Raw genomic sequence first — 26,624 nt, forward strand, 5'->3', positions numbered from 1 at the left:
GGTCCATGTCATGAAGAATTATGCAAAACATATTTCCTAACCAAAAGCCAAGTTAAAAGCTAAGTTATTTTCTTATTTAATCTTTTTTCACTAACGAAAAATCATTAATATAATCTGTAACTTTTTCATACTGCAACCTTGAATTGAGAGCAGAATAAAATCTATTTTTGGATATTCTCTCAACATCTGCCTAACACATTAGCGCAGTATTCGAAAATCGTTAACTGGGTGCTAATGTTTTGGGTTCATTTATCTATAAATATATTTCTCTTACAAGGCGACAAAAAAAGCCTCATTCCAACTCCCCGAATGGCAACGCTAGAAAATCGAACAATGATGGTCGCTAAAAATGTCACATGCCAAATCTAGCTGAGGTGGCTCAACATACAGCGCTTTTAAAAACGGAAACTGAAATTCCCAGAGAGCATCAGCTGCGGCAATCTCATACTGTTAAGCTAGGCAGAAGTAAGTAGTCTTTGTCGATAGATCTCTATTTTAGTATTTTGTCGAAAGCGCTTTTTTTCACGAATTTATATATTACGAATTTATTTGACGACTTTTGATTTATATCACGAATTATACTATAGCACATTTCTAATAGGTTTAACGAATTACATGTCATTTATTTGAATTCAAATTTATTTTATTGACTTAGTATTTACTAAAAAGATGAATTTTTTTTTTAAAAAAAAGTTTTTATATAGATTTGAATGATTGTTTTCAATTCTTAGAATTTTGTGCATTTGCAATGCACCTAAGTTAGTAGCGAGTGAAGCGAGCTTGGTTTGCGAAGCAAACCATATAAGATTGCGCAGCAATTTTCGGGGGTTGGCGAGCGTTAGCGAGCAAAGGGCGCTGCCCACTAGTCAAAGGAATTTTGTTTGAAATAAACTATCACGTGTTCGGAAAATCGAATAAAAAGTTTATAAAAGTCTTATAAATATTTTTAGTAAAAAAAACTGTATTATTCAAAGAATTTATTTCAATAATTCATTTATTGAAATACTATAAAAAACCACAGGTTAAAGAAAAATTGAAGAATGCAATTTCAAATTAAAGCAACGAAAGATAAAACACATTTTATTTTTAAATTTCATTTTAACTTATATTGTAACATAATTCTTTTCGCCGTACAGAAATGAATTATATGAAACACATAAAATATATCATGAAAGAAAAAGAATTTTCTGTTTAAGAATATATAGAAGTTTCTTTTTTTTTTTAACTTATTCGAATATAACTGCCTTAATTTCCAGCACGTTAAGTATAAATTTTTCGTTCGTTTAATGGCTGCACTGGTCTATCAATATTTATGAGATGACATTGGTCTTCATTAGGAGTCCCTCTACTCACAGAATACAATGATAACAGCTCATTCACCTGCAGATAAAAAAAAAAATTAATTTTGCCAAGCTTTTACTATTTATTTATCTATTTATTTATTATTTATTTATTTATTTGTTTATTTTTTTGAAAAAAAGGATAAGTTAACAAAATCGTAACTTTCATTAGATGCTTGGAATTCGAAAAGAAGTGAAGTGATCATGCTTACCATGTGATTCAAGTCAAATTCAAATGGATAGCTGTAAGCTGCGTCGCAAGTGTGTGTCGAATCTGATTGGTCTGAACCTGATCGTCAAATGTCACGATTCACCTCCGATGACGTCACTTCCAGACATATAAATAAGTATATCTCATCACGTTTTTCGACTAAAGATCTTGTATTCAAATTTCTTAAGCTTCATAGTAGAGTTTAATCTCATAGGATGACAACGTAAGTTTAATATGCATCGTAAGTTTAAAAAAATTTAAATGTTTCATTTTTAGTCAAAACACGTGAGACTTAACGTTTAACTTGAAGTTTTTGACCTCAAGTACAAAAGTTAGATACTTTAAGAGTATTTTTTGTCTAACCCATTCGTTACGCAGTTGTGTTCCGCTTGTATTGAGTTTTCGTGGTTAGTAGACAGTGGGGTTGCTCTATATTCACTTCAAGCACTTTGATTGAGTTAATAAAGATAAATGAAAATAATGAAAGCAGCTTGCTCTAAACTATGTTTGCTTCAAAATTTTAGTTGTTGTTGTAGGTGAGTAAAAAATGCGTCAGCATGAGGAAACGCCTTGAATATTCATTTTTTAGTCTTTGAAGTTGAACTGAACTGAACTTGATTTATGAGTTGGGCACCCGCACTGCGAAGCGGCCCCTATCTCAACCATCGTGTATTATTTATCGCTGTATAAGTTCTTTGAGATCAGCAGACTATGTCATACCCTCCAACTGCTACGGAATTTCCGTAGTTTCAGAAATCTTCTTTTCAGACGGTAGCAAAATTAATGTCTTAATAATTAAAAAAAATTAATTTTAGCGTAACTTGTCCACTATTACTTATAAAAGTGCAGCCCATATGGCTAGATTCTTAAGTTCTGATAAAAGTTTCATGAGAGATCCATTTGCTTTAAAAATTTCTACTTTGGTTCGCTACCACTAGAAAGAATTATTTTCAAAATCCTCATAAGTTGGAGGGTATGCTATGTGGTAGCTGTCAGCATGGGTGAAAGCCCTTATATAGCAAGACGGAAAAGAGAAGAACCTGGTACGTAAAACATTTCATTCCAGCATTTTTTTCGAAAAAAATGAAATATCTGTAACTATCAAGATTTCTTTTATAATTCTGGCATATATATAAAACTGCTTCTTTTCCAAGATAAAGTAGATATTGTTGAAAAATTTAAAAAAAGAATAAGTAAAATCCTCCCCAAAACTAGCTATAACTGAAATTGTTTTACTATCAGCCTTTCCTCTTTTCCGTCTCGCTTTCACCCCTGGCTGTCAGGTAGATTCAAGAACTTTGCTTGAGTAGTCTTTGAAGTTGATATAATAATGTGAGTTTAATATATTACTTTGTCTTTTCGAGAGGTAGTCCTTTAATGTATTCTGGCGACGTGGTAGCTTAGGGGATATAGCACTTAACCTCCATTAAGGTGAACCGGAATCGAATCCTAGCGATCGCTGGTCGAAACGAATTCCACACCCAGCCCACACCGACCACTGTGCTGACGTAAAATATCCTGAGTGGTAGCCGGATCATGAATTAGAGTGTCCTTGCCGTCAGACTAACCGTAGGAGGTTTTCGTGGTTTTCCAGCAGCGCAAATATGGGTTAGTTCCATCAAAAAATCCTCCATCCTAAAGTCATATTGGGAGGCAAATTTCTCCCAATATTTGATCCAGGAGTTTCCTTGTCTTCTGGATTCGATTCATGTTTCTTTCTCTTTTCTATTGTTTTTTCTTAAATAAAAGTTAATTTTCTGAAATTGATAATTGTCAACTTCTTTAAATTATCTAGTATAATACGTCACTGCACACATCCATTTTCGGGCCCATCGGGTAACTAACAAATCAAACGCGCTTCAGTAATGCAGTATGAACGCACTGTAAAACAAAACCCATCTATTTACGCTTTTAGGGGCCGTTCAAAAAGTACGTACATCCCGAAGGGGGGGGATTTGCTATTTTGTACGGTTTTGTATGATGGTGAGGGGGGGAGGTATTATACAAAATACGTGCATAAAGTTGGATGTTATTGTTTAGATAATTTAAATTAATAAATTATATTAAACTAGGATGCTCCGCCCCCTGCTCGCTAACGCTCGCCAACCCCCGAGAATTGCTACGCAATCCTATGTGGTTCACACCGTGAACCATGGCTCGCTGCGCTCGCTCGCCAATGAGCACAATGTTCTAGCACAAAAACATAATATATTATCATCAAAGACATAGTATTTTATCATCAAAGACACAGTATTGTACTTATGTAGAAGAATTCTACCAATGTTCTTATTGGCTTTTAAAAAAGTATATTAGCTATTTAGATTGTACATGGTGAAAAAATCAAAACATTAGTTAAATAAGAAACATATTAGCAAAATAAATTATCAAATATTGCTTCACTAATATTCTGCATTTTAAAGCGTAAAAATTCAATGCGTAAATAAACGCGAAATATAAAAAAAATTCATTGCATTCAATACAAACACTTAAACGTTTTTTAGACGTTTAGGTAGCTCCCAGTAGAAAAATATCAATTCAACAGTGGCCTTTTAAAGCATTCTCACTTCAATTAATTAATTAATTCCTAATTGAGTTTAAGTTAAATATTGTCATGTTTTTAGTGCATGAATCTGAATTGAACAACCTGATAATGCTCACTCTGGTTATTGTTATCTGGTTGCTCACTACGTGCTCTTGCGCGCCGAATCCAATCAATTAAAAATGAAAACTGTTGCCAGCGCGAGAAAAGAAATATCATCGGTTTTATTGATACATACATACGTACGCATTAGCGTTTTATATAATATAGATAAATATTTAATTTTATTTAAAACATAATTATTTTAATTTTTATGAAAAAAAGGGGGGGTAGACTAATAAAATGTGCGTACTCTAAGGGGAAGGGGAGTAAGATCTTGTGTACGGTTATGTATGAAGGCGGGGAGGGGGTTAAAATTTCTCCATTTTTGTGTACGTACTTTTTTAACGGCCCCTTACCTCAGTTTGCGTTTCTGTTTTCATATCTCGTAATCTGGCAATCATGTTACGAAAATATTTTAAATCATTCTTGAAAAATTCACCTTACATGTAAGTTCATTTGAATTCTCTACTCGCTTTATAGATTTCGTTTTATGTTTCATTCTGCTTTTTCTTTACATTTTATTTTCTGTTTTTACGTGATATTTTTACTTAATGTCTTCCATTTTATTTGTTATAAAAATTTTTTTGAGTGCTCCTTACACTACTGTATTGATATACAGTACACTCTCGTTTATCCGTGCGCGGATTATCCGGTTTGCGGATTATCCGCGCTCATTCCGGAGTCACACAAAAAATATTAAGAGAAACATTTTCAAGATTAAAAAAATTTGATTCATGAAGTTATAACACTACCTAATTTTTGGAAGCAATATTCGTTATTGGATTGCAGTATATGGAATATCAGCAGCATGGTCAAAGGTAAAATCGTCTACGTTATCACGATCTTGGAGAAAGATCATACCGCTTGATGAACAATCCTCTTCAGATGCTCAAGAAAAATATGACAACAGTATTCTCGAACAAGCAAAAGAAATCTAAGGTTTCAAAATTCTTGATGAAGAAAATTTAGAAGATTGGTTTCAAAGTGATGCATGTGAGCTTGGCTTCCAGTATTTGACTGATGAAGACATCGTTATGTTATTAAATCAAATAGTGATGATAGTAACTGATGCAGAAGATGTAGTAAATGAATGAAATACAATTTCTCATTCTGCTGCTCTGTGGAAACTTTATTAGATTATTTGGGAGGATTAGATTACAGTGACATTACTGCGGTTTGTAAAATATGTGCATCGATATATGGCGAAGACGTATTACACATTTTTTAATAAAGAAAATTCCTTGTTTGATGTTATGCATGCAAATGTCAGTAATTTTTATATTTTTTCTACTGATATTGAATTTTTCTTAAATAAAAGGAGTTTTCGGATTATCCGTGTTTTCGATTGTCCGTGCGACCTGTCCCGGTGATTAACCCGGATAATCGGGAGTGCACTGTATTTTGCTTTGACTAAATTGATGCAATATTAGAAAGCACTCCTTTCTGCGGATATAACTGTGTGAGCTGATGCAAAGATTATATCTTTTATTAATGAACATACGCTGAATGTGTACATACTTGGTTGGTTTTTACTTGATTATCTTGTCTGCAGATTAGCCAGGTGACGCCTTCATTGCATGGTGGAAAGGCCATGGATCCACTGTACCTATAGTAACGGCACCTTTCGTTAATTAAATCATCCAAATAAATTTTGCCTTGTCTCCGTGGATCTGTTTCTGGACGTTGAATCTCTCCTTCGTAGTGTTCACCTTTGTACTCATACGCAGGCTTTACATACAAAAGGTTATCTATTGCTGAGTTTAATTGATTGCCGCTTTCCTATAAAAAAATATAAAGTTTTTAGTTAAAAACTTTTGCTAAGAATATAAAATGTCGCCACAATGCTGTACGAAATAACCCAAATTTCCATCCTCTTTAAAAAATTTAAATATATTGTTAGAACCTTAAAGCATTTTCTTTTGGGGAAAAAATTAAAAAGTCTATATATATATATATATATATATATATATATATATATATATATATATATATATATATATATATATATTTCCGGTTTTTTAATTAACATTTCATGATTTTTTTTTTTTTTGATTTTTTTTATTTTTTTATTTATTATTATTATTATTTTTAATAAACTGTTGCTTGTTATTCTTTACTTATTATTTCCCCCCCCCTTTTTTTTCATATGTCTATTAGTTTTCTTTGTTTTATTCTTCGTTATGAACTTATATATATATATATATATATATATATATATATATATATATATATATATATATATATATATATATATATTTCCGGTTTTTTAATTAACATTTCATGATTTTTTTTTTTTTAAATTTTTTTTATTTTTTTATTTATTATTATTATTATTTTTAATAAACTGTTGCTTGTTATTCTTTACTTATTATTCCCCCCCCCCTTTTTTTTCATATGTCTATTAGTTTTCTTTGTTTTATTCTTAGTTATGAACTTATATATATATATATATATATATATATATATATATATATATATATATTTCCGGTTTTTTAATTAACATTTCATGATTTTTTTTTTTTTAAATTTTTTTTATTTTTTTATTTATTATTATTATTATTTTTAATAAACTGTTGCTTGTTATTCTTTACTTATTATTTCCCCCCCCCTTTTTTTTCATATGTCTATTAGTTTTCTTTGTTTTATTCTTCGTTATGAACTTATATATATATATATATATATATATATATATATATATATATATATATATATATATATATATATATATATATATATATATATATATATATATATATATATATATATATATATGTATATATGGGAGCTCTTAATCCATTAGTACCCAACCTCGGAAAACTTTAAATGACCGACTTTCTTTTAGCGGCACCCATGAGAATTATTGAATTAAATTCATTGGAAATTTTGAATTTTATTGGCAATGAAACTCTAAATTGTTCTGAAAATACTTAATGGTTGTTAATTTATTAATTACTATAAAACTATTTAATAATTATGTAAAGAATAGATTTCTTTCACGATTCAATCCCAGTACTAAAAATGGATTTTATAACGGACAATTGAATTTATTGTTCTGGAAGTGCAACTGGTCTATTCCTTAATTTGATTTTAGTGTATGCTAACACTGAAAATGAACAAATTGAAATATAATTTTTGTTGAAATAGAAACGAAAATTGCCGAAACTGAATGTCGAGAATGGTTATTAAACAAACCCATATACTTCATACTTGAATTTGGTTAGCTGCATTCAATCTAAACACTAATTAAATTTTTCATGATTCCATATTTTCTTAAATATTCATTCAATATAGTGCAATTAGAAAAAAGAATATATTTTTTTTAATTTGGCTTCTCTTTTTTTTCGAGTATTTTATAAGCAAATAATTTCATAAAAAATAATGTAAATATTGAATAAATAATGGGTAATTTGATATAAATTTAATTACAGGTTTAACAAATTCTTGGAACCCATGCGTGACCCTTGTTTAGAATGGTGCTCTGAGGAACTCTAGAAATCCTCGAAAGTTGGTAATTATGAAGCTGTTCATATGCACAATGGTAATTTTAATTTTAAAAAAACTTACAATAAATTTAAAAAAAAAGAAATAATATAGCTACCGAAAGGAAGCCGGCAATTACGACTATATTTCCATCACTGTCTCGGTGAACTAAATGAACCTGTGTAAATTGAGCAAACATTAATAAACTTAGAAAATAATAAATTTGTTTATTTCACAAATCAGTTTTATGTGCAATCTAAAAAAACGATTTAAATTCTTTTTTTCAATAAAATTTGTCCGATTTCAAATTTTAATTTTCAATATTTTTCGATTGGCTGGGTGGCGCAGTTGGTTTGTCGTGGGCCTTCGGAGCCCAGGTCTGCGGGTTCGATCCCCGGCCCAGACACCGGACTTTCGGGATGCAGAAAATCCTCAGCGGCCATGTCGTATGATTATGCGGCATGTAAAAGATCCCTGGAATGCCTTATTGGCTCTCAGAGATGCCAACTTGCTCCAGACAGCAAATATATATTTTGAAGTGGTAGTTTATCAATTGTGATTCCAGATTTAATAAATTCAATTTAGTAGAGTTTTATCCACCACTATTTCTGAATAATTCGTAGGCTTATATAATTCACCCCTTTATTATACTTAGGTCATGGGGACCTTTTGAAAATCAAGCAAAACTAGTCAAAAATTTGCAAAATTTACTTTGCAGTTATTTACCGTTTTTTTTCTCATTATTTTGGCGTGTCCGGAGCAGTTGGCATCTCTGGCTTGGCAGTTCCGGCAAAATTAAATTCCTAGTGCACTTTAGCATCCAAATAGAGTCTCGGTGCTGCCATCTAGTGTGGCGGAAACTAGAAGTCCAAATTAACATGACCAACGGTATCTCAGACATTGTGGTGGTCCTGAAAGAGTGGATACCATCTCTGGAGAACGCACTAGGTCTGCTCATCGGCAAGCCCGATTGTGCAGCTCATTGGAAATTTTTAAAAAAATTATTTTTTTATTGATATTATATTAATTATTTTCATCTCTCTTGTTTCAGCTCCAATCAGTTTGTTATTGCAAGTTTCAGCTAACATGCTGATCGTATAGCAAGCGTCTTATAAATATTCAAAATTATTGTTAGACTTAACGTATCATATTTTTCCTTTTTTTAAATGCCATTTCTTTCCCTTTTTACGTATGAATTGCAATTTTTAATGTTGTAGAAATGTAAATCACAGCCAAAGAGTTTCCATGATTAGTCCTTGTGAATCTTTTCGTCATCATGATTAGTGCTTTTAAGCGTGCGTGAAGCTTTTAGAAATGTTGCCTATTTTATTCCACGCAAAATTTGCGTAAACTAAAATGACCGTCTAAAGTCAAACACTTCTTTCCTTTCTTTATGCCACTACTATTAAAAAAGCATTCTGACATAAATATTACAATCCTATGGAAAGATTTTCAAATTGCTGGCATAAAAAAAAGTTATTAACCTCTTCGAGACTAGCGAGTCATACATTAGAACAAGCTCAAATCTCGGTGCGCTGCTGCGTAAGTTAAAAAATATATAGTTGCACTTTTAACAAACATGGATTGGATGTGTTAGTTTTAAAATGAAAGAAAAAATAAGTCTGTCATTTTATACATCATCAAACTTAAGTTATCTCTTTTTATTTTTTCCATCAGGCTTCTCATTCCGTGCCAATACATTATGCGACTCCTAACTTCCTAAAAATTTGCTGTAAAAAGAAAGATTGTTTTCTTAGAGTTAATATAGAAGTGTTTGCATAATTATGATAACCACTTATATCAATTATCTTAGCAGTAGGCAACTTATGAAGCAAATTATCCTCAATATTTAATTTTAAAAGACTACAGTACTGATTTATTGGTTATCCTGGTCTAAGCAGCATCAGTATCAATAAGGACTACCACCAGACAGTTCTGTCCATGTACCAAGTACATGTCTCCATTTTGCAGTATCAATCAATCAATCTTTTATTAATTAATCTTTTTACTTCAGCATAAAAATTATATATAGAAAATGTTCAAGTTGCAGAGTTAGTTTTAGTTACACTCATACTTCATGTAGTACATTTTAATACGGTTTTAGCACTTGTTGATTTATATTTTTGCGTTTAAACCACATTACACAAGTTTTCTTGGAATTAAAACATATTTTGTATGGGTGGTCAGTCAGAGGTTTTATCCTGCGTAATATTTTGATTGTCTTCAAAAGGTTTTTAAAAAGAAAAGCTGATTAAAATATTTAGAAACATTTTACTGTAGTGTAGTTGTGAAAAATTTTAGGCAGAGCTATTAAAGCTTCAACTAGCATAGCAATAATAACGCATCATTATTGAAAATAAACACTGATTTTACTGTGTCAAGAAAATTACAATATTCTCGTGTTTTATACGATGTTTTCAGCATTATTGTATAATTCTCTACAACTTACCTCCATTGTATATTTGTTACCATTAAGCTCATGCTCCGATCCCATATCTGTGCTACTTCCCCAATGGAAATGGAAGTTACTTAATGAGTATTTCTTGTCATCGATTGTTACAGATCTTTCGACTCCATCTAGTATTTTTACATCAACTAAAAGAAATAAGATTAATTTTGTTGGGGGAAAAGCAGAAATGAATGCAATTTATTGCTTTTAAAGTACGCGAATTGATAAAGAATTGTATAAACTTCTATTTATTGTATAAACTTCTGAAGAAATGAATTTTGTTCATTATGCATGTAATAAAAGAATACAGGATGTTCAAAATGTATTCAAAATTAATTAGAGCCGGTTAAAGGTCTCGAGAAATATTTATCAGGGCATGAAATGTTTTATTCACATGAGAAATATTTTCAAATGATACATTCAGTAGTAGGAAACTTAACTCTGAAACCTAAATCCTTGGGTTAGGGCAGCTACAAAAAACTTAGTGAATTAAGTGGAGAATTTAATTTTAGAAGGAGGTTGAATTAAAATCAAAAAATGGTTCGTATACACCCCTAGAAGCAGGACAAATAGTATTATGATTAGTATTACGTAAAGCTTACAACTAATAATTTTTTTATAAGTATAACATACATAGGGAGCTGTTGATTTTTTTTCTCTTTTTTTTTACCAAAGTAAATATAGTGATGAATAGTTTCTAATTAAATATATCAAGAGAATCTTTCACACCCTACAAATGACAGTAAAAAAATAAAATGGTTTTTGTCGGAAATGCATTAGTAACCGAACAGAACTTCCCTAACGCATGCGCGGTAGGAGTTGTTGTTATCACTCTCAGAAAGCAGCATGTCAGTGATCAACTAGTGGCATATTTTTTGTCATTTACTTATGTTATTAAATATACTAATGTTTTTTCAGATCGTTTATTATTTAGTTAAGAAATCTCTACAGACCCCAGCGTCAAAAAAACCAATAAAGGGGTAAGTTTACCCTTTATATATCATTTATAAACTGTTGTTTACATTTCGAAAGCAAAATTAATATTTAATAAAAATTAATATTTATAAATAAATGTTTATTACTTTTTTATTATTATATTAAATTATAGATTATAGATAGCACTGTGGTCGGTACAATCCGGATGCGAAATTCACGTCGCCCAACCATTGCCGGGATTTGAAGCCAGTTCATCTCATCGGAAGGCAAACGTTTTATCCTCCAAGCCATCACAGGTCTGGATCAAGTATCAGAAGAAATTTGTCATCGTGGAGGACTTTTTGATAGAGCTAACCCGCATTTACGTCACATGGAGAGGAAAACCTCCCACGGTTAGCCTGTTGGCAAAGGGACTCTAACCCATGATCCGTCAAACAATGAAGATATTTTACATCAGCCTGTGGTCAGTGCAGCCGGGTGCGGAATTCGCATCGACTAACCATCGCTTGGATTCGGACCCGGCTCACTTCATAGGCAGGCGAACGTTCTAATCCCTGATCCACCACGGCTCTAACTGGTTAATTGTAATAATACTTACGAAAATGACCATCATTCGAAATATTAAGTTTGCCAACTGGATTCTCATAACCACTGAGCATTAATATTTGACGTGTTCCGCTGTTCACAGTTTGACTTGATACTATGTTGATCGGTGATTGAGAGTTGCCATTGCATTTAGGATACTTTTGTCCCCAACTATCTGGACCTATTAAAATAATTAAAAATTATATTTTTCTCAAAAGCAATAAAATATTTTACTGGTTTAAAATTTTGTGTGTACTTAAACCATTAACACGTTGAATGCCACTCTAATATTACATGGCTTGCCCGTATGGCAAAACTGTAAATAAATGCAAACTAAATTTGCAAATATTAGACAGATTTTGATAGTTTTTTTTAAATGGTTAGCATAACTCGTCCTTCATTAAAAATTTCGTCCTCGTTTACATTTTCTTTATTTGTTTTCTTTTTGCTTCTTTTTTTTCAATTATTAGGTATATAACAAAATTCGCTTCATTTATTGTTCTCTTTGTTTCAATTTTTTTTTTAAATAAATTTAAGTAATGTGATACGAACTATTGTCATCTTTATTGTCATCTGTATTGAGCAGTTATGAGTTTTGTGCGAGCTAGACTGTCGTCCAGAAGTGGACTATACGGTTAAGGGTTTTGCAAACCTAGGTACGCATCTAGGCAAACCTTGGCCAAAAATGTAATCGACTACATTTCTTGATTACAGTAATCAATTACTTGTAATCGTGATTACAAAGTTTGATTACAGCTGTAATCATGATTACATAGTCGATTACAGTAATCAATTACTTGTAATCATGATTACAACTTTCAAAAAATTTTGATTACAGCTGTAATCATGATTACAATTTTGATTACAGTAATCAATTACTTGTAATCATGATTCCAAGTAATTGCGATTACAAGTAATCACAACAAAAACGATTACGAGTAATTATGATTACAAGTAATCAAAATATATGATTACATGTAATTTGAATACATGTAATTTGATTACATGTAATTTGATTACATGTAATTTGATTACATGTAATTTGATTACATGTAATTTGATTACACGTAATTTGATTACATGTAATTATGATTACATGAAATCTAATTACACGATTACAAGACTATTGTATTCTTATAAATGATTATATTTTACAGTAGATAGTAGAATGTATTTTATAATGATACATTTTGCACGCATTAACATGTACTGCATTTCGCTCGTATTTGTATACGTACAAATGAATGTAACTAAAATGTATGTACATATGATTTTATCTAGTGCTTATGTTCAGACATTTTAGTTTCACACACATGTAGATGTACGCATGTATATACAAGTACTTATGTTTGTACAAACATACATACATTGTCTGTACAATGTATATCCCATGCATGCATGCGCAATTTATTTATGAACAATATAATATATGTATGCATGTACAATATGGGTATATCTGTAGGATGTACAATATATGTATGTATACATGTACATGATATGCATGTCCAGTGTATTTATGTACATATACATAATATGTTCATGCTCAATGTATGTATCCAAATATGCATAATACATTTGTGTATGATTGTACGTACATTGGGCGTATTTATATTTTACAAATATTCATACATACATTCGACATGCAAAACGTACGTACATACACACATTTGAGATGCAATAACTTTACTCATATAAATTTTTTTAATGTATGCACAATGTATGTGTATATTGTAATTACATATATTTAAATGTACGCATGTATTTGTATATTACTTGTAATTATGTACATGTATACGTTGTATGTACATGCGTACATTGTGCATATAACTATTTTTTTGTACATCCATGCATTACATGCGCATAAGTATTAACAAAGTTTGTAGTTATACAAGTACATACGTAAGTTGTACATAAGTACATACTTTGCGTGCACAATATATAGATGTACATATAAATATGCATGTATACATGTACGCATTTTATTTACGCAACTATGTGCATATATTACACCTTTAAATAACATTCTTAATTCTAAAATTGTACGTAAATACGTACAATTTTATAGACATACGTACATTGTATATACGTGCTATTATCGTAAATTTATACAATATATGTACTTAAGTACATAAAAGCATGCAAACGCATAAACATTATTTTCATATACGTTCATACATACATTGTCTAGGTATACAAAGATACAAAACATTGCCTTTTTGTACAAACTAACATACATGCGTACATGTATCATAAATGCATAATTATATGTACTAAGCATATGCGCATTGCATTAAGTATATTACAATATAATTATGAATATTGTACGTACAAACAACGTTTGTGCATACATTGTATATATAGGAATCGCAAATTGTACGTTCATGCGTGCGTACATTCTATGTACATAAAAATATGTAAACACATGAATACTTACATAAAAAATTTGACTATAGTACACAATCGTAATAACTTGTAATCGTATAGTTTGATTACAAGTAATCACAATTACATGTAATCAAATTACATGTAATCATGATTAAATGTAATCAGATATTTTGATTACTTGTAATCATAATTACTCGTAATCGTTTTTGTTGTGATTACTTGTAATCGAAATTACTTGAATCATGATTACAAGTAATTGATTACTATAATCAAAATTGTAATCATGATTACAGCTGTAATCAAAATTTTTTGAAAGTTGTAATCACGATTACAAGTAATTGATTACTTGTAATCGTGATTACAAGTAATTGATTACATAGCTGTAATTATCTGTAATCGATTACTGTAATCAACGGCCAACTCTAGTACGTGTCCACGTCTGGAAGAAAAGAAAGAAAAAAAAAAGAAGAGCATGACTTATCTGAAAAAATTGGTGTCTACGAATTGTTTAGAAATAGTGGTGGATAAAAATCTTCTAAATTAAATTTATTAAATTAAGAATCACAATTGAAAAACTATCACTTGAAAATTTTTATTCGCTGTCTGGTGCAAGTTGACATCGCTGTGTATAAAAATAAAACTATTTTTGTGTGTTCTTTATTGCATTCATTTTTTCAAACCATTATGGTAACTATAATAATATAAAAAAATTAAAAGTGTACTCGAATTATGTGTTTCTAATAATCTTGGCTTCACCGGTCACCTCTGTGGCGCTACGAACAAACTCAGAGCTGGTCACCGTTGACCTATATGGCATTCAACGTGTTAAGGTTGTTACTACCTGAAAAAATTCAATAAGCTGAACTTTCTTAAGATTTCTAAAGATTTTTTAAAATTAGCTTCCACTTGAGCTTTAAAAAGTTTCCAAAGCATACCTGCCAGTTTAAATTCTTTTTCAAAAAAATATTTTCCCAGTGGTAGGGTAAAGCCTATTAAAATGAGATTGTATTTTGGTCTTTCGTTAAAATTTTTCTAACAAATAAAACGACATTCAGAGAACTAGCTAGCCTACCATCTAAATGTTTTAAGTATTCAAATGTTATGGTAACCAAGATCATTTTAAACTGTATTTATTTAAGGAGGAACAAAATTACACTATACAAATTTTGCCACAGCATTAAATAAAAATAAATCTTCTGGCAAAGCCGAAATAAATATCAAGTATGTCAAAGAATTTTTTCCCCCACGTGCGTTACCTTTAACTTGAATTTTTTTCCGGAAAAAACAAGTTCTCAATATTCCTAACTCTTAAAATTTTTTGGATTATTGAACTTTGATTATAGTAATTTTCGTAAAGTTGAATGTGAATAAAAGTGATCTAGATTGGACAGAAAAAAATGCAATGAAAGGCTAGAGGTAAAATAGCAATAAGCCATGTTCTTAGGAGAAGATAACATTACATTACACTATTTTAGTATTGTTTCTAGTTTGTAATTTTCTATAAAGTTTTAAGAATTTCATTTAAATAACAATATCTGAAACATCTTATTCCTTAAATGGAAATCGTAGTGTTTCTTTTTACGAAAAACGTTCCTAGGAAACTTTGGAAATGTGGCCTATCATTATACTACCGTAAACACTTCAAATATAGTATGTTGAGATTTTTGAAGATTAAGAGACGACGCTTTATTAGTAAATAAATATCTTACCATTAGACGAACTATTATCGTAAGACCAGTCTTTATCATTGTCAGCAGGGCATTCGGCAGTTGAGATAGTAAAGCCTATAAAATTAAATTAATAAGTTAGATGTTTACATGCCTGTATGAAATCGGCCAAAATATTGTGGGCAATAATTGTTACATTCCTATAAAATTTTACATTTCTTATATACCATATATAAAGAGCTAAAAGTGCATAACTCAATATTTTTCATTTTTTTATATAATGTTAACTAGGTCTGCTGACCCAGAAGTTCTAGCTGTGTACATTTTTTTAAAGTGGTTGTTAAGTAATAAAGAAAGCAAAAATTCTTAAAATTCTGCCATCATTTAAAGAGAAAACTGCTTGCCTGTTAGATTCTTTATATATAACTTTGAAGTATTTAGACTTTATAGACTTAACTCAAAAATTGAATTCGCCGGATAAGTTTGCTGTTCTGTGTTAGACCACAGCAAAACAACAATTTCTCGTTACAAATCTTAGTGAGGCAAAACCTTAGCCGGAGATGCCAACTGCTCCAGATGCGACATAATATTTTAAAAAACGGTAAAGAACTACAAATAAAAATATGAAGTTTTTCAATTAATTTTGTCAATTTTTTAAAAGACTCAACACGACTGATCTATCCTAGTCCTAGTGTTTTGATTTTATTGGGCACCTAGGCCGCGAAGCGACCCTTATCCCATTCATCTGGAATTTTAACACTGTTTTGGTTGAGCATTGAGGTAAGCAGGCAGTGTAGTTGCTTTTATGAATGTTTCAAGCACTTTGCTTGAATAAATAAAAAGGAATAAGAAAATAAAATGAACTGCTTGCTCTAAACTGTGTTTGTTTGCTTTTGGAGTTGTTCAGAATTGTATTTTTGTTGTTTTGGAACTGGTTTAATTTCTTCGGTAGATGTTGAGGTATCGTTGTCCAGGCAGGTGAGGCATAGTTAAGTACTGGGCGGATCATTGCTGTATACAGTAGCTTCTTTAGTTTAACCCTTTGGGGACGGGTGATTCAGAAAAGCATTCGTACAAAATCAGAATCAAATTGTAATTAAATGAAAAACGGTAACTTAAATGTAGTCGTTTCAAATTTGACAGACTTACTTTGCTTTGACTTTAATTATTGTTAGTTTAATCATATATATACTCAATGTTAATTCTAAGTAAAACTAAATACTTTTATTTTGAACAAAGTATTGGTGAATTAAATAAATCAAGCAATTATAACTGCGACCACAAATAAACTGCTAAAGAAATACTTTGATTACCAGTTTTATCTTTTTACCCTGATTGATACGGTTTTATTCTGGCACGTATTTGTGACAGTCGGCGCGAAAGGGTTAAGTGACATATGCTGATTATATATTAAGGGTTCTATGGCTATTATTTTTTGCATTTGTTTTATCTATTGTGCTTTTTATATGATCATTCCAGGTGAGTTTACTATTGATTATAAGGCCAAGATAATTTGCTTTTTTAACTATTGGTATTGGCATATTGGAACATTTTGGGTTGAAGTTGTGGAAGTATTTAAATTCTTCTTTTCTGTATAATTAATATTTATGATTTTCCAGCGTTTACTGCTGTTTTCCATCTAAAGCACCTGTTTCGTATATATGGTCCAGTAGTACGACTGAACTATATTAAGTCATACCTGCCAACCCTTCCGGATTTTGCGGAAGATTTTATTTTAATATTTAAAGTGGTAGCAATACTCAGGTTATTCCAGTTAACTTTTTGAATTATAATGATAATTATAAATGAGTTTGACCACCACTACATATAAATAATTACAATAAATATATCAAAGCATAATAATACTTGGGCAAGCGAATTTCAACGGGATCTAAATATAACAATATTTTTGAGTCAGATTGTTTCTCGTTTATTATTTTACAACCACTCTGAAAATCCATTCTCGGAAAGAGTGAAAGTTGGCAGGTATGTTAAGTTCATACCTGCCAACTCTTCCGGATTTTCCGGAAGATTTTATTTAAAGTGGTAGTAAATTTATACTATTTTTTCTTTTATAAACTTAATTTTTAAATGATTTTGATCACCACTATTCTTACAAAAATTAAGCACATATATTAATATGCGTTACTATCATGGTTGTCAACTTCAATTTTTTCAAATGCAACGTATTTGTTTGCTTAAAATTGAAGTTTAAAATTTATTTTTATACCACTGGGAAAAATGATAATGGAAGGGATTAAAAGTTGGCAGGTATGTAAGTTGACCTCTCACAAAAGCTTTCAAATTACTAAAATTTAGTGGTGAGTTAAAATCCTACAAATCCATTTCTTAACACATTGCTGACCGGCAACTTTTCTGAAAATTACTCCCATGTGCCCGGCTATTGTTTTGAAAGCGGATGTGGAAGTAAAACAATATAAATAAACTTTAAAACATTTTAATTTTTAATGTCGTATGATAAAAAGTTAACACGTGTAATGGTACAACACAAGTTTTGAAAATATATCCGGTTTCGTAAAATTAAAATAAATTGGCATAGAATTAAATAATAAAACTTGAAAAGTAAGGAAAATTACGCCCACTTTTTAAAATAGTAACCGCGAGATCACTGCTAACGAAAACATGAGTTAACTCGTGACCGGTCACCAACGTTTGGCCACGAAAACACGAGTTAACTCGTGACCGGTCATCATTGTGTTACCATCAAGAATCATAAAGTAAGCGACTCGAAAATATTGATTTGCTGTCCGGAGCAAGTTGGCATCTCTGCCTTAGCAACTGCGTCCTCTATTGAAGAGGCCAGGGCTCGAAGAAAGTCATAAATTTTACCCGTCCCCGAGGACGGCTTGTCCAACAATGTACCCGTCCTCCTTTGAAACTAACCCGTAGCTTCTGAATAAATAAAAATATAATTTTCTCTTATTTATTACAAACATTTATATAAATTGCACAATGAATTAGTAGTTACTAGGATTACAAATACTAGGTTACTAATAGTAAAACCTAGTATTTCTTTTATGAAATAATTTCTTTCTTTTTTGAAATAATTTAAATGACAAAGGTCAAGTTATCTGGAATGTCAATTTATCCGAGGGTACTTCGTTTTTTAAATGAAACAAATATGACGTTTGCCAGTTCCACAATCAAGCCAATGATTTACAGAGGTTTCTATACAGAAATCTGAAAGGAGTTTTCCATTTGGGTCATAATTGCGTTTAACGCTTCTTGTGTAAGACCAGTACGTAATGTGTTTTTTTTTGTAAGCTCATTGCTGAAAAGCCTCTTTCCACCACTGCAGTACTCCCAGACAGAGAAAACATCAATTCCACCAAGCACAGTATGTTGCTGCATATCTAGATTAGAGGGTCATTTTTGAAGTGAGGCGCTAGACTGTTGTAAGATAACAAAAATTGAAAATGTATCACGAATATTAATGGGGAAATGACCGTCCGCGCGGACGTCGGATTCGAGATATTTGTTGTCCGCAGGGAATTTTTGACCGCCGAGGACGATCGGACGGGTCGTTTTTCGAGCCCTGGAAGAGGCATACTTTATCGTAGTGATAATTAAAACTTGGTGAACGCTAAAGAGCAAATCGTTTTACATTTCCAGTGTTACGTAAAAAAATTCGAATTAAATGTTCCTAGACCAAAGAATATAGAAAGGAGAAGAAGTTCAGCCTTTCTAACTAACGAGGGGAACTACTCGGTGAGTTACGCTAAACCAGAAAAACAACTTGCAGGGCGAACAACATACTCAGATACAACAGAGTATCATAGGTCCCAGAGCGTAGACATAAGAATCAAAGTGACAGTCACAAGGCTGACAACTACTACGCTTTTTGCAAAATATTTCTTGAGTTGTAGTCAATCAAATGATGTATAAAATGTAAACCTATTGTTGGAAAACTCTACATATATGGTTGGGTTCAATGCATTACGCTTAACGCCATTTTGTTTTTTCGTTCTATGTCAAAATGTGTTAACAGCTTTAATCAACATAGATCATATAACTGTATTCTCGAAAAAATTAATAGCTCAGTACTGTTTATCAATATTATAAAAATGTAGAAGAAACCAACAATAAATAAAAAGAGTTAATTCTTCTTCTTCTTCCCAACTCCAGTAGTGATTTGGACAACGCCTCCTATAACTGAAAGCCTCCACAAGGCGTTTTATAGGTAGTCATATCAGACCCCTGTGAAGGATATCCACTTACCGAACGAGTCGCTCAACACGTTCACGCCGGGAAAAGTGAAAATACTGGTACGGGAAAAAAGAAAATACTGGTAGAAGAACTATTTCAATATTGGATAATATTCGGGAGAAGTTAATCTATTCTCAACAATAACAATTCACTGTGAGGAAATTTATCATGGCGAAGAAGCAATTCAATTTAAAAATTGCATCCGTTAAAAACAATTGGTAGTTATGGATTTTTATTAGTCCCGGGAAAAAACTAAAAATGAAATTTATTGCTACCAGCTTTTATTCCGGTGCGCTGCCAAGTTGGGGTGATTTAACGTGACCCACTGGTGGGTCACCCCGGCGTGAACGTGTTAATACAGAATATAGTTAAAATAAGAAAGTGGTAACAAATATATGATTAAAATTTTATTTTATTTATGAATATTATTGGTTTGCCTTATTCACTTGTCAACCACTACAGATTCAATTCTCATACATATATGAGAAATTTCTCTCAATTACTTTTATAAAAGGTTTTGGGTTCATGCGCACAACTGGTTCACTTTTTAAACAGTCTGCGCGGACTACTTATAAAAGACCCTGTGGAGGCTTGGTGTAGGAGTTGATGATTCGGAAGAGAGAATGATGCAAACTCGTTTTAACAACCAGTGCTGCTGTGTCTCTATGTATTTTTCCCTTTATACATAAGGACAGCATCAAACCTTGGGGAGCTATTTACATTATGTCTATGGCAGCTAGCCTTTTTCTCCCATGAATGTTCTTTCAATAGACTGGCAACACTGAGCAGCAAGTGTTACAGAAAATACTCAACTGCTTTACTTGCCAACATTTGCTTTTCGAAAAATGATTTTCTGTGTGTTGGTAACAGGTAGGTCAAAAAATTAGTTGTAGACAAATATAATTTTATTCTTAGCCAAAGTTATGAGTGGCATGAATTTTTGTAAATATATTTATTTCACTTCTTTGTAGTGAGAGTGAAAATCAATTTTAGTTAAAAATATATAAATCCATGAGTGAAAAAGAGAAGCGAAAGTTCTATTATCACATTAAATACAACAAGATGAATAATTAGCAGTGATGCTGTAGATGAAGTCCAATAAACGTGTAATAATTCCATCTCTGCTTCTTAACACATTGCTGACCGGCAACTTTTCTGAAAATTACTCCCATGTGCCCGGCTATTGTTTTGAAAGCGGATGTGGAAGTAAAACAATATAAATAAACTTCACAAATTTTTATTGCCGTATGATAAAAAGTTAACAATCACCTATGTGCAATGGTACACCTTAGACTTAGACTGAAGTTGTGTTCGGAGTTCCTGTCCGCGAAGCGGACACTCCACTCCTTCATCATGTAGGGAGTCACATAGATGTGACTATGGATGTCATGTGGGATGTCACAGACCCGTAATCGCCTGTTGTACTGTCGTTATGCAAGAAATACTAAAGAAGTAGCAGAAGCCATGGTAGACGTAAGTTTATACTCTGCGTCTGACGTAATGGTACCAGGGGTGAAAGCGAGACGGAAAAGAGAAAAGGCTGGTAGTAAAACCATTTCAGTTTTAATTAGTTTTCGGGAGGAGTTTACTTATTCTTTTTTAAAACTATTCTACAATATCTTTTTTATCTTAGAAAAGAAACAGATTTATATATATGTTAAAATCTTAAAGAAAGAAATGCTGTAACAAAATGTCTTTAGTACCAGTTTTTCATCTTTTCCGCATTCATGGCTGAAAGCCTTTATATAGCAAGACGGAAAAGATGAAAAACTGGTACTAAAGTCATTTTGTTACACAGTTCTTTCTAGTTAAGAATTAAATAGTAAAACTTGTATAGCAAGGAAAATTACGCCCACTTTTTAAAGTAGTCACCACGAGCTCACTGATAACGAATTGTTTAGAAATAGTGGTGGATAAAAATCTACTATTTTGAATTTATTAAAGAAAGAATCACAATTAATAAACTACCACTTGAAAATATTTATTCGCTGTCCGGAGCAATTTGGCATATCTGTGTAGATAAATAAAACTATTTTTGTGTGTTCTATATTGCATTAATTTCTTCAAACCATTTTAGTAACGATAGTAATATAAAAAATTTAAAATTTACTCGAATTATGTATTTCTAATTATCATGACTTCGCCGGTCATCGGTGACCCCAGTGGCGCTACGAACAAACTCAGTGCTGGCCACCAGTTGCCCCCATGGCATTCAACGTGTTAAAAAAAATAAATGATAGAATAGAAAATTTTGTAATTATGCCGAATGGGCAGACAATGTTTGTCGAATTGTGAAAATCTTTGGAATGTCCTTGTAACCTCCCATCCCGACACACTTGATAATGTAGAATATACTCTCAAGGACAGAATTTTCCGATAGACCTAGTATACTAAAACACGAAAATTTTGACTAGAAAAAATGTCCCCCCAAAGCTAAGCACGTTGGCATCTCTATGTTACAGTATATTTTAATCTCAATAAAATAACACGTACACATATATTGAACTTCTCAAAAGTTAAAGTAATAAAAAAAAATCTGAATAATAAAATTTATTTTCTGGTTACTAGAGCTTTTTATTTATTTTATTTTGTAAACCTTTTATTTCATGATACTTTTATAATGTTGGTGCATCGTTTAATTTTTAAAGGCTTCGTTTCTGAAAATAAAAATAATCTGCAAAATATTATTAAATCACAAATTAATACAATTGCATACCTGCCAACTTTTAATTGTTTCGAGGATGATTTTTCACAGTGGTAGTAAATTGGAATTCGAATTACAATTTTAGGCAGTAAAATATGCTGAATTTTGGATTAGCCTACGCGGACTTCCAAAGCCTATGCCTATGCCTATGTGATGTGGGTATTTAAGTATCGGCCCCGAAGGGGCCCTAACTCATTCATCTGAGTGGGGTAGCAGTGTATGCAGCTAGAAGCTCAAATCAAAGGGTGAGAAAAGTGGCAAAATTGCCTTAGTACAAAAAAAATACAATGAAAGAAAATAGAACTTGATTAGATAGGTACATATATTTACATTAATTGAGGGGTATATACAAACGTAAGAGTAGAATCGCAACTCCTGACCTGCCTCGCCTCCCCCCCGAGGGGCTTCATTGGTGCACAGGACAGGAGCCTTGATTCAAGAATTAAAAATTATATACAATTATTTACAAGAGGACTTCCAAAGCAGTATTACATATAAATATATATGATAAAGTTTTAAAAAAAATAGTGGTTGGTCAAAAAGATAGTAAATTAAGTTTATAAATGCAAAGATTATATAGAAAGCAAACATTTTACTACCACTTTAAATATAGAAATAAAATGTTACGCCAAATGCGTAAAAGTTGGCAGGTATGCATTTGTATTGATAAGCAATTATTTTAGGAAAGATAAAAATATAAAATTTAAAGAAAATACTTACAAAAGGTTAATATAATTAACGAGAATGTTAAATGCATTAAATCTTTCAACTTCATGACTAGCTTACAGATTTATTAAAAACTCAATGTTCTTAAAATATTGGATGCTTTTATACTCGCGCTTATCATTTTCGAATAATTTTCTTATTATCATTAAATTGATGAAGTATCAAAAAAGAAACATTGTTAAATTCAATGATACATAACAGACTTTATTACAAAATTACTTGACGGTTTTGTATCAACGCTGTTATGGTTTTAAGAACTGGTGCGAAATTTATGACAGATGAAATCTACCATAAAAATTATATTCAATGACTTTTTCATTTTTTTTTAAAATCTCACTGAGATTAATTGAAAAACTATACTTTATAGTAATTGGGAGTTACATGAAATTCTATAAAGTGATATTTTGCTTTGTAAGTATTTAATTTTAAGTAAATAGTAATGAATCCTGATTTGTTTTTTAAAAAAACTTTCTTGTTTTATATGCAGCACATCTTCATAAAAAGTATATTTTTCAAAAATTTAAAAAGTATTATCTAAAATGTAATTTTTCTCCTTGTCAATGCCAAGTTGCAAATGTTAAGTATTTTAATATCTGACGATCGGATATTCGTAAAAAATATGTAATGTCAAGCAAAAAAAAATTCGAACTCTAAGTCTATTTATAATTGTACTAACAAACCTAGCTAAGCGATGGAAATTTCTTTAATTTGCATATCTTTAATTTCATCTTGCTTGTGTAAAAAAGTACTATTGTGTAAATGCAATATATAAATTTTATGACGTTATTATTATCTAAAATTTGAAAAACTATATATTTTTAAAAAGTTTTTTATTGTAGTTATAATGTAGTATTTACACGCAAGCCTAACCAACTTTCTTGCCTAGAAGATACGATCAAAGCTCTATAAATTATTATCTCTAAAAATTTTTATATACTTATTCTTATATTTATATACTTATTTTTCTACTTAATCTTATACATTTATATACTTATTTTTCTACTTAATCTTATACATTTATATACTTATTTTTCTACTTAATCTTATACATTTATATACTTATTTTTCTACTTAATCTTATACATTTATATACTTATTTTTTATGTACTAAAGCTAAGTAAATTTGATTTACTACGAAATTGTTGTATAAATGAAGTAAAAATCACAAATAATGTTAGAAAAAAATTTCATGTGTTCAAATTCTAAAAGTTTGGAAATTCATGAATAATTTATAAATCGATTCAAATTGTTTTTGAAAGGAGATTAAAAAGAAAAATTTTTTGCTTTTTTGGTCAAAAGTCAGCTCAAAAAATTTCCAAGTCGTAAAAACTTTATCTATTAATAAATAAACATTTCCAAGAAATCACAGAACATTATTTGTTTTTTATATTTTCTGAGCGTGGCTGCTTACCGTCAGCTTACTAACGGCCAATGCCAGTCCTGGCACTTCAAGACAAACCACAAAATGGATGGATGATAATGAAATAAATATTTTAAAGTGGCCTGCTTCATCCCCTGATCTCTAGCCAACTGACAGTTTGCTGGGAATTATGAAAAATAAACTTGAAAAAGCAGGAAAGAAGACAATTAAGGAATTAAAGAAAGATTTGGTAAAAATATGCAATGAAACAACATGAATTAGTGTCAAGACAGACTCAAACGTTTATTACTGCTAAAGTAGAAAGTACTTGCTTCTGATTATATATATATATATATATATATATATATATATATATATATATATATATATATATATATATATATATATATATATATATATATATATATATATATATATATATATATATATATAAAATTTTGTATAACGATAAAACATCTTTAAATGTATTCTGATTTTTTATTTTTATTTACTTAAATAAAGCATTTTTATAAAAACTACAAATTTTTTTTTAAATGAAATTTGAAAAATTCTTCTATGTTTTGTACTTTAAATTTATTGGTATTTTAAATAATGCCGTACACATTTTTCATATAACAAGAGAGTAAAATATATCTTAACTTATGGCGGAGGATACCAACTATAAATATATACACCAAAGAGCCATTACACTATGACGGGACTGCTAATAACATGTAGGACCACCTTTAGCCCTCAAAACTGCTAGCACCCACCGTGGCACTGATGCCACAAGGTGCTGATAGATGGTCTGAGGTATCTGGTACCAAACATTCACCAACTGGTCCTGCAATTCCCTAACATTGCGAGGGGGTAGCGTGGCAGCACAAATTTGGTTTTCCAAGTAGGACCACAAATGCTCTATCGGATTAAGGTCAGGTGAATTTGGGACAAAGACATGACTTGAAAGTCACTGGAATGTTCCTCGAACCAATCCATGACGATTCGACCCTTATGACATGGTGCATTATCTTGTTGGTAACACCATCCCCCGCAGGAAAAACTGTTGCCATGAATGGGTGAACCTGGCCTGCAACTATGTTCAAGTAGCTTACAGACGTCAGGGATTGTTCTATGAGGATTATGGGTCCTAATGTGCCCCATGAAAACATTGTTAGTGGGCGAGAAACCATGAAAACCTGGGCGAGCCCATTGTTGTAGATGGAGGGTGGTCATAATGTAATGGCTCTTCGGTGTATATACTTGAGTGTACAAAGAATCCATTTTTATTTGGAGTATTTGGATAATAAGGTGATTCGAAAAATTCTCCTGTACTCAAATACCAACTATATGTATTTCAAAGAACGCCATGCATAGTTTTTGAGAGATATTAAGATATCTGAGATATTTATATTTTAATTAAGATATCCTCACTAAAATATATTTTCAATATAATTACTCAAAACATTTTTAAGTCGTTTCAAACGCATTTATCGAATTTGAAACGATTCAGATACAGTTTTCAGAAACTGATAATGCAACTGACATAAAGTGGATTTGTAAAACATTTCAATTTTCAAATTCCGATCCATTTAAAATATTTGATTATGCATAGCCAACTACATCAAAAATTACGCTTTAATTTCCAAAACTTCAAGAATGACGTAAGCAGAAACTACATTATGTCATTGCAGAAATATACTTTTCTTAGTTTATAATTTCAAAATCAAATGATTGATTAAAGAAACATTTGATTGCAAAAGAATAATGAAATTCATGCAAACACAGATCTAACTTGACCTATTTATAACACAGTCGACGCTCGATACGACGATCACTGTAGTACGCTCAAAGACAGACGTTATAATGTAAGGTTTTTATATCGAGAGTGACCAAAAAAGCATCCATATTAACTC

At 31.0% G+C, this 26,624-nt stretch overlaps 1 protein-coding gene and 1 long non-coding RNA gene across 2 annotated transcripts; one reads left to right on the forward strand and one right to left on the reverse strand.

The window, feature by feature from the left end:
* Nucleotides 1-1,053: 1,053 nt before the first annotated feature.
* Nucleotides 1,054-23,615, reverse strand: LOC107448172 (carbonic anhydrase 1-like). Its single transcript, XM_016063289.4, has 7 exons — nt 23,346-23,615; nt 15,737-15,811; nt 11,656-11,823; nt 10,122-10,267; nt 7,791-7,850; nt 5,711-5,971; nt 1,054-1,380 (listed from the first exon to the last, which is right to left on the reverse strand). The coding sequence occupies exons 1-7, from the start codon at nt 23,398-23,400 to the stop codon at nt 1,261-1,263; spliced, it is 885 nt and encodes a 294-aa protein (XP_015918775.3). The 5' UTR covers nt 23,401-23,615; the 3' UTR covers nt 1,054-1,260.
* Nucleotides 7,627-11,676, forward strand: LOC139426470 (uncharacterized). The gene is made up of 3 exons (XR_011637742.2): nt 7,627-7,730; nt 11,040-11,101; nt 11,230-11,676. It is a non-coding gene; the product is annotated as an uncharacterized LOC139426470 (long non-coding RNA).
* Nucleotides 23,616-26,624: the final 3,009 nt, after the last annotated feature.

The sequence above is a fragment of the Parasteatoda tepidariorum genome, chromosome 5 (assembly GCF_982258835.1).
Source record: "Parasteatoda tepidariorum strain Cologne lab strain chromosome 5, Ptep-v5.0, whole genome shotgun sequence".
In the NCBI taxonomy this organism is placed as follows: domain Eukaryota; kingdom Metazoa; phylum Arthropoda; class Arachnida; order Araneae; family Theridiidae; genus Parasteatoda; species Parasteatoda tepidariorum.

Coding starts and splice junctions, on each gene's coding strand:
- LOC107448172 (XM_016063289.4), bottom strand. CDS start 23,400: ATGAAGTTGAAAGATTTAATGCATTTAACATTCTCGTTAATTATATTA. Junction 10,268..11,655: donor TTCGAATGATGGTCATTTTC/GTAAGTATTATT, acceptor TATTTCTTTTAG/TTGATGTAAAAATACTAGAT. Junction 7,851..10,121: donor GTAACAAATATACAATGGAG/GTAAGTTGTAGA, acceptor CAATTTACACAG/GTTCATTTAGTTCACCGAGA.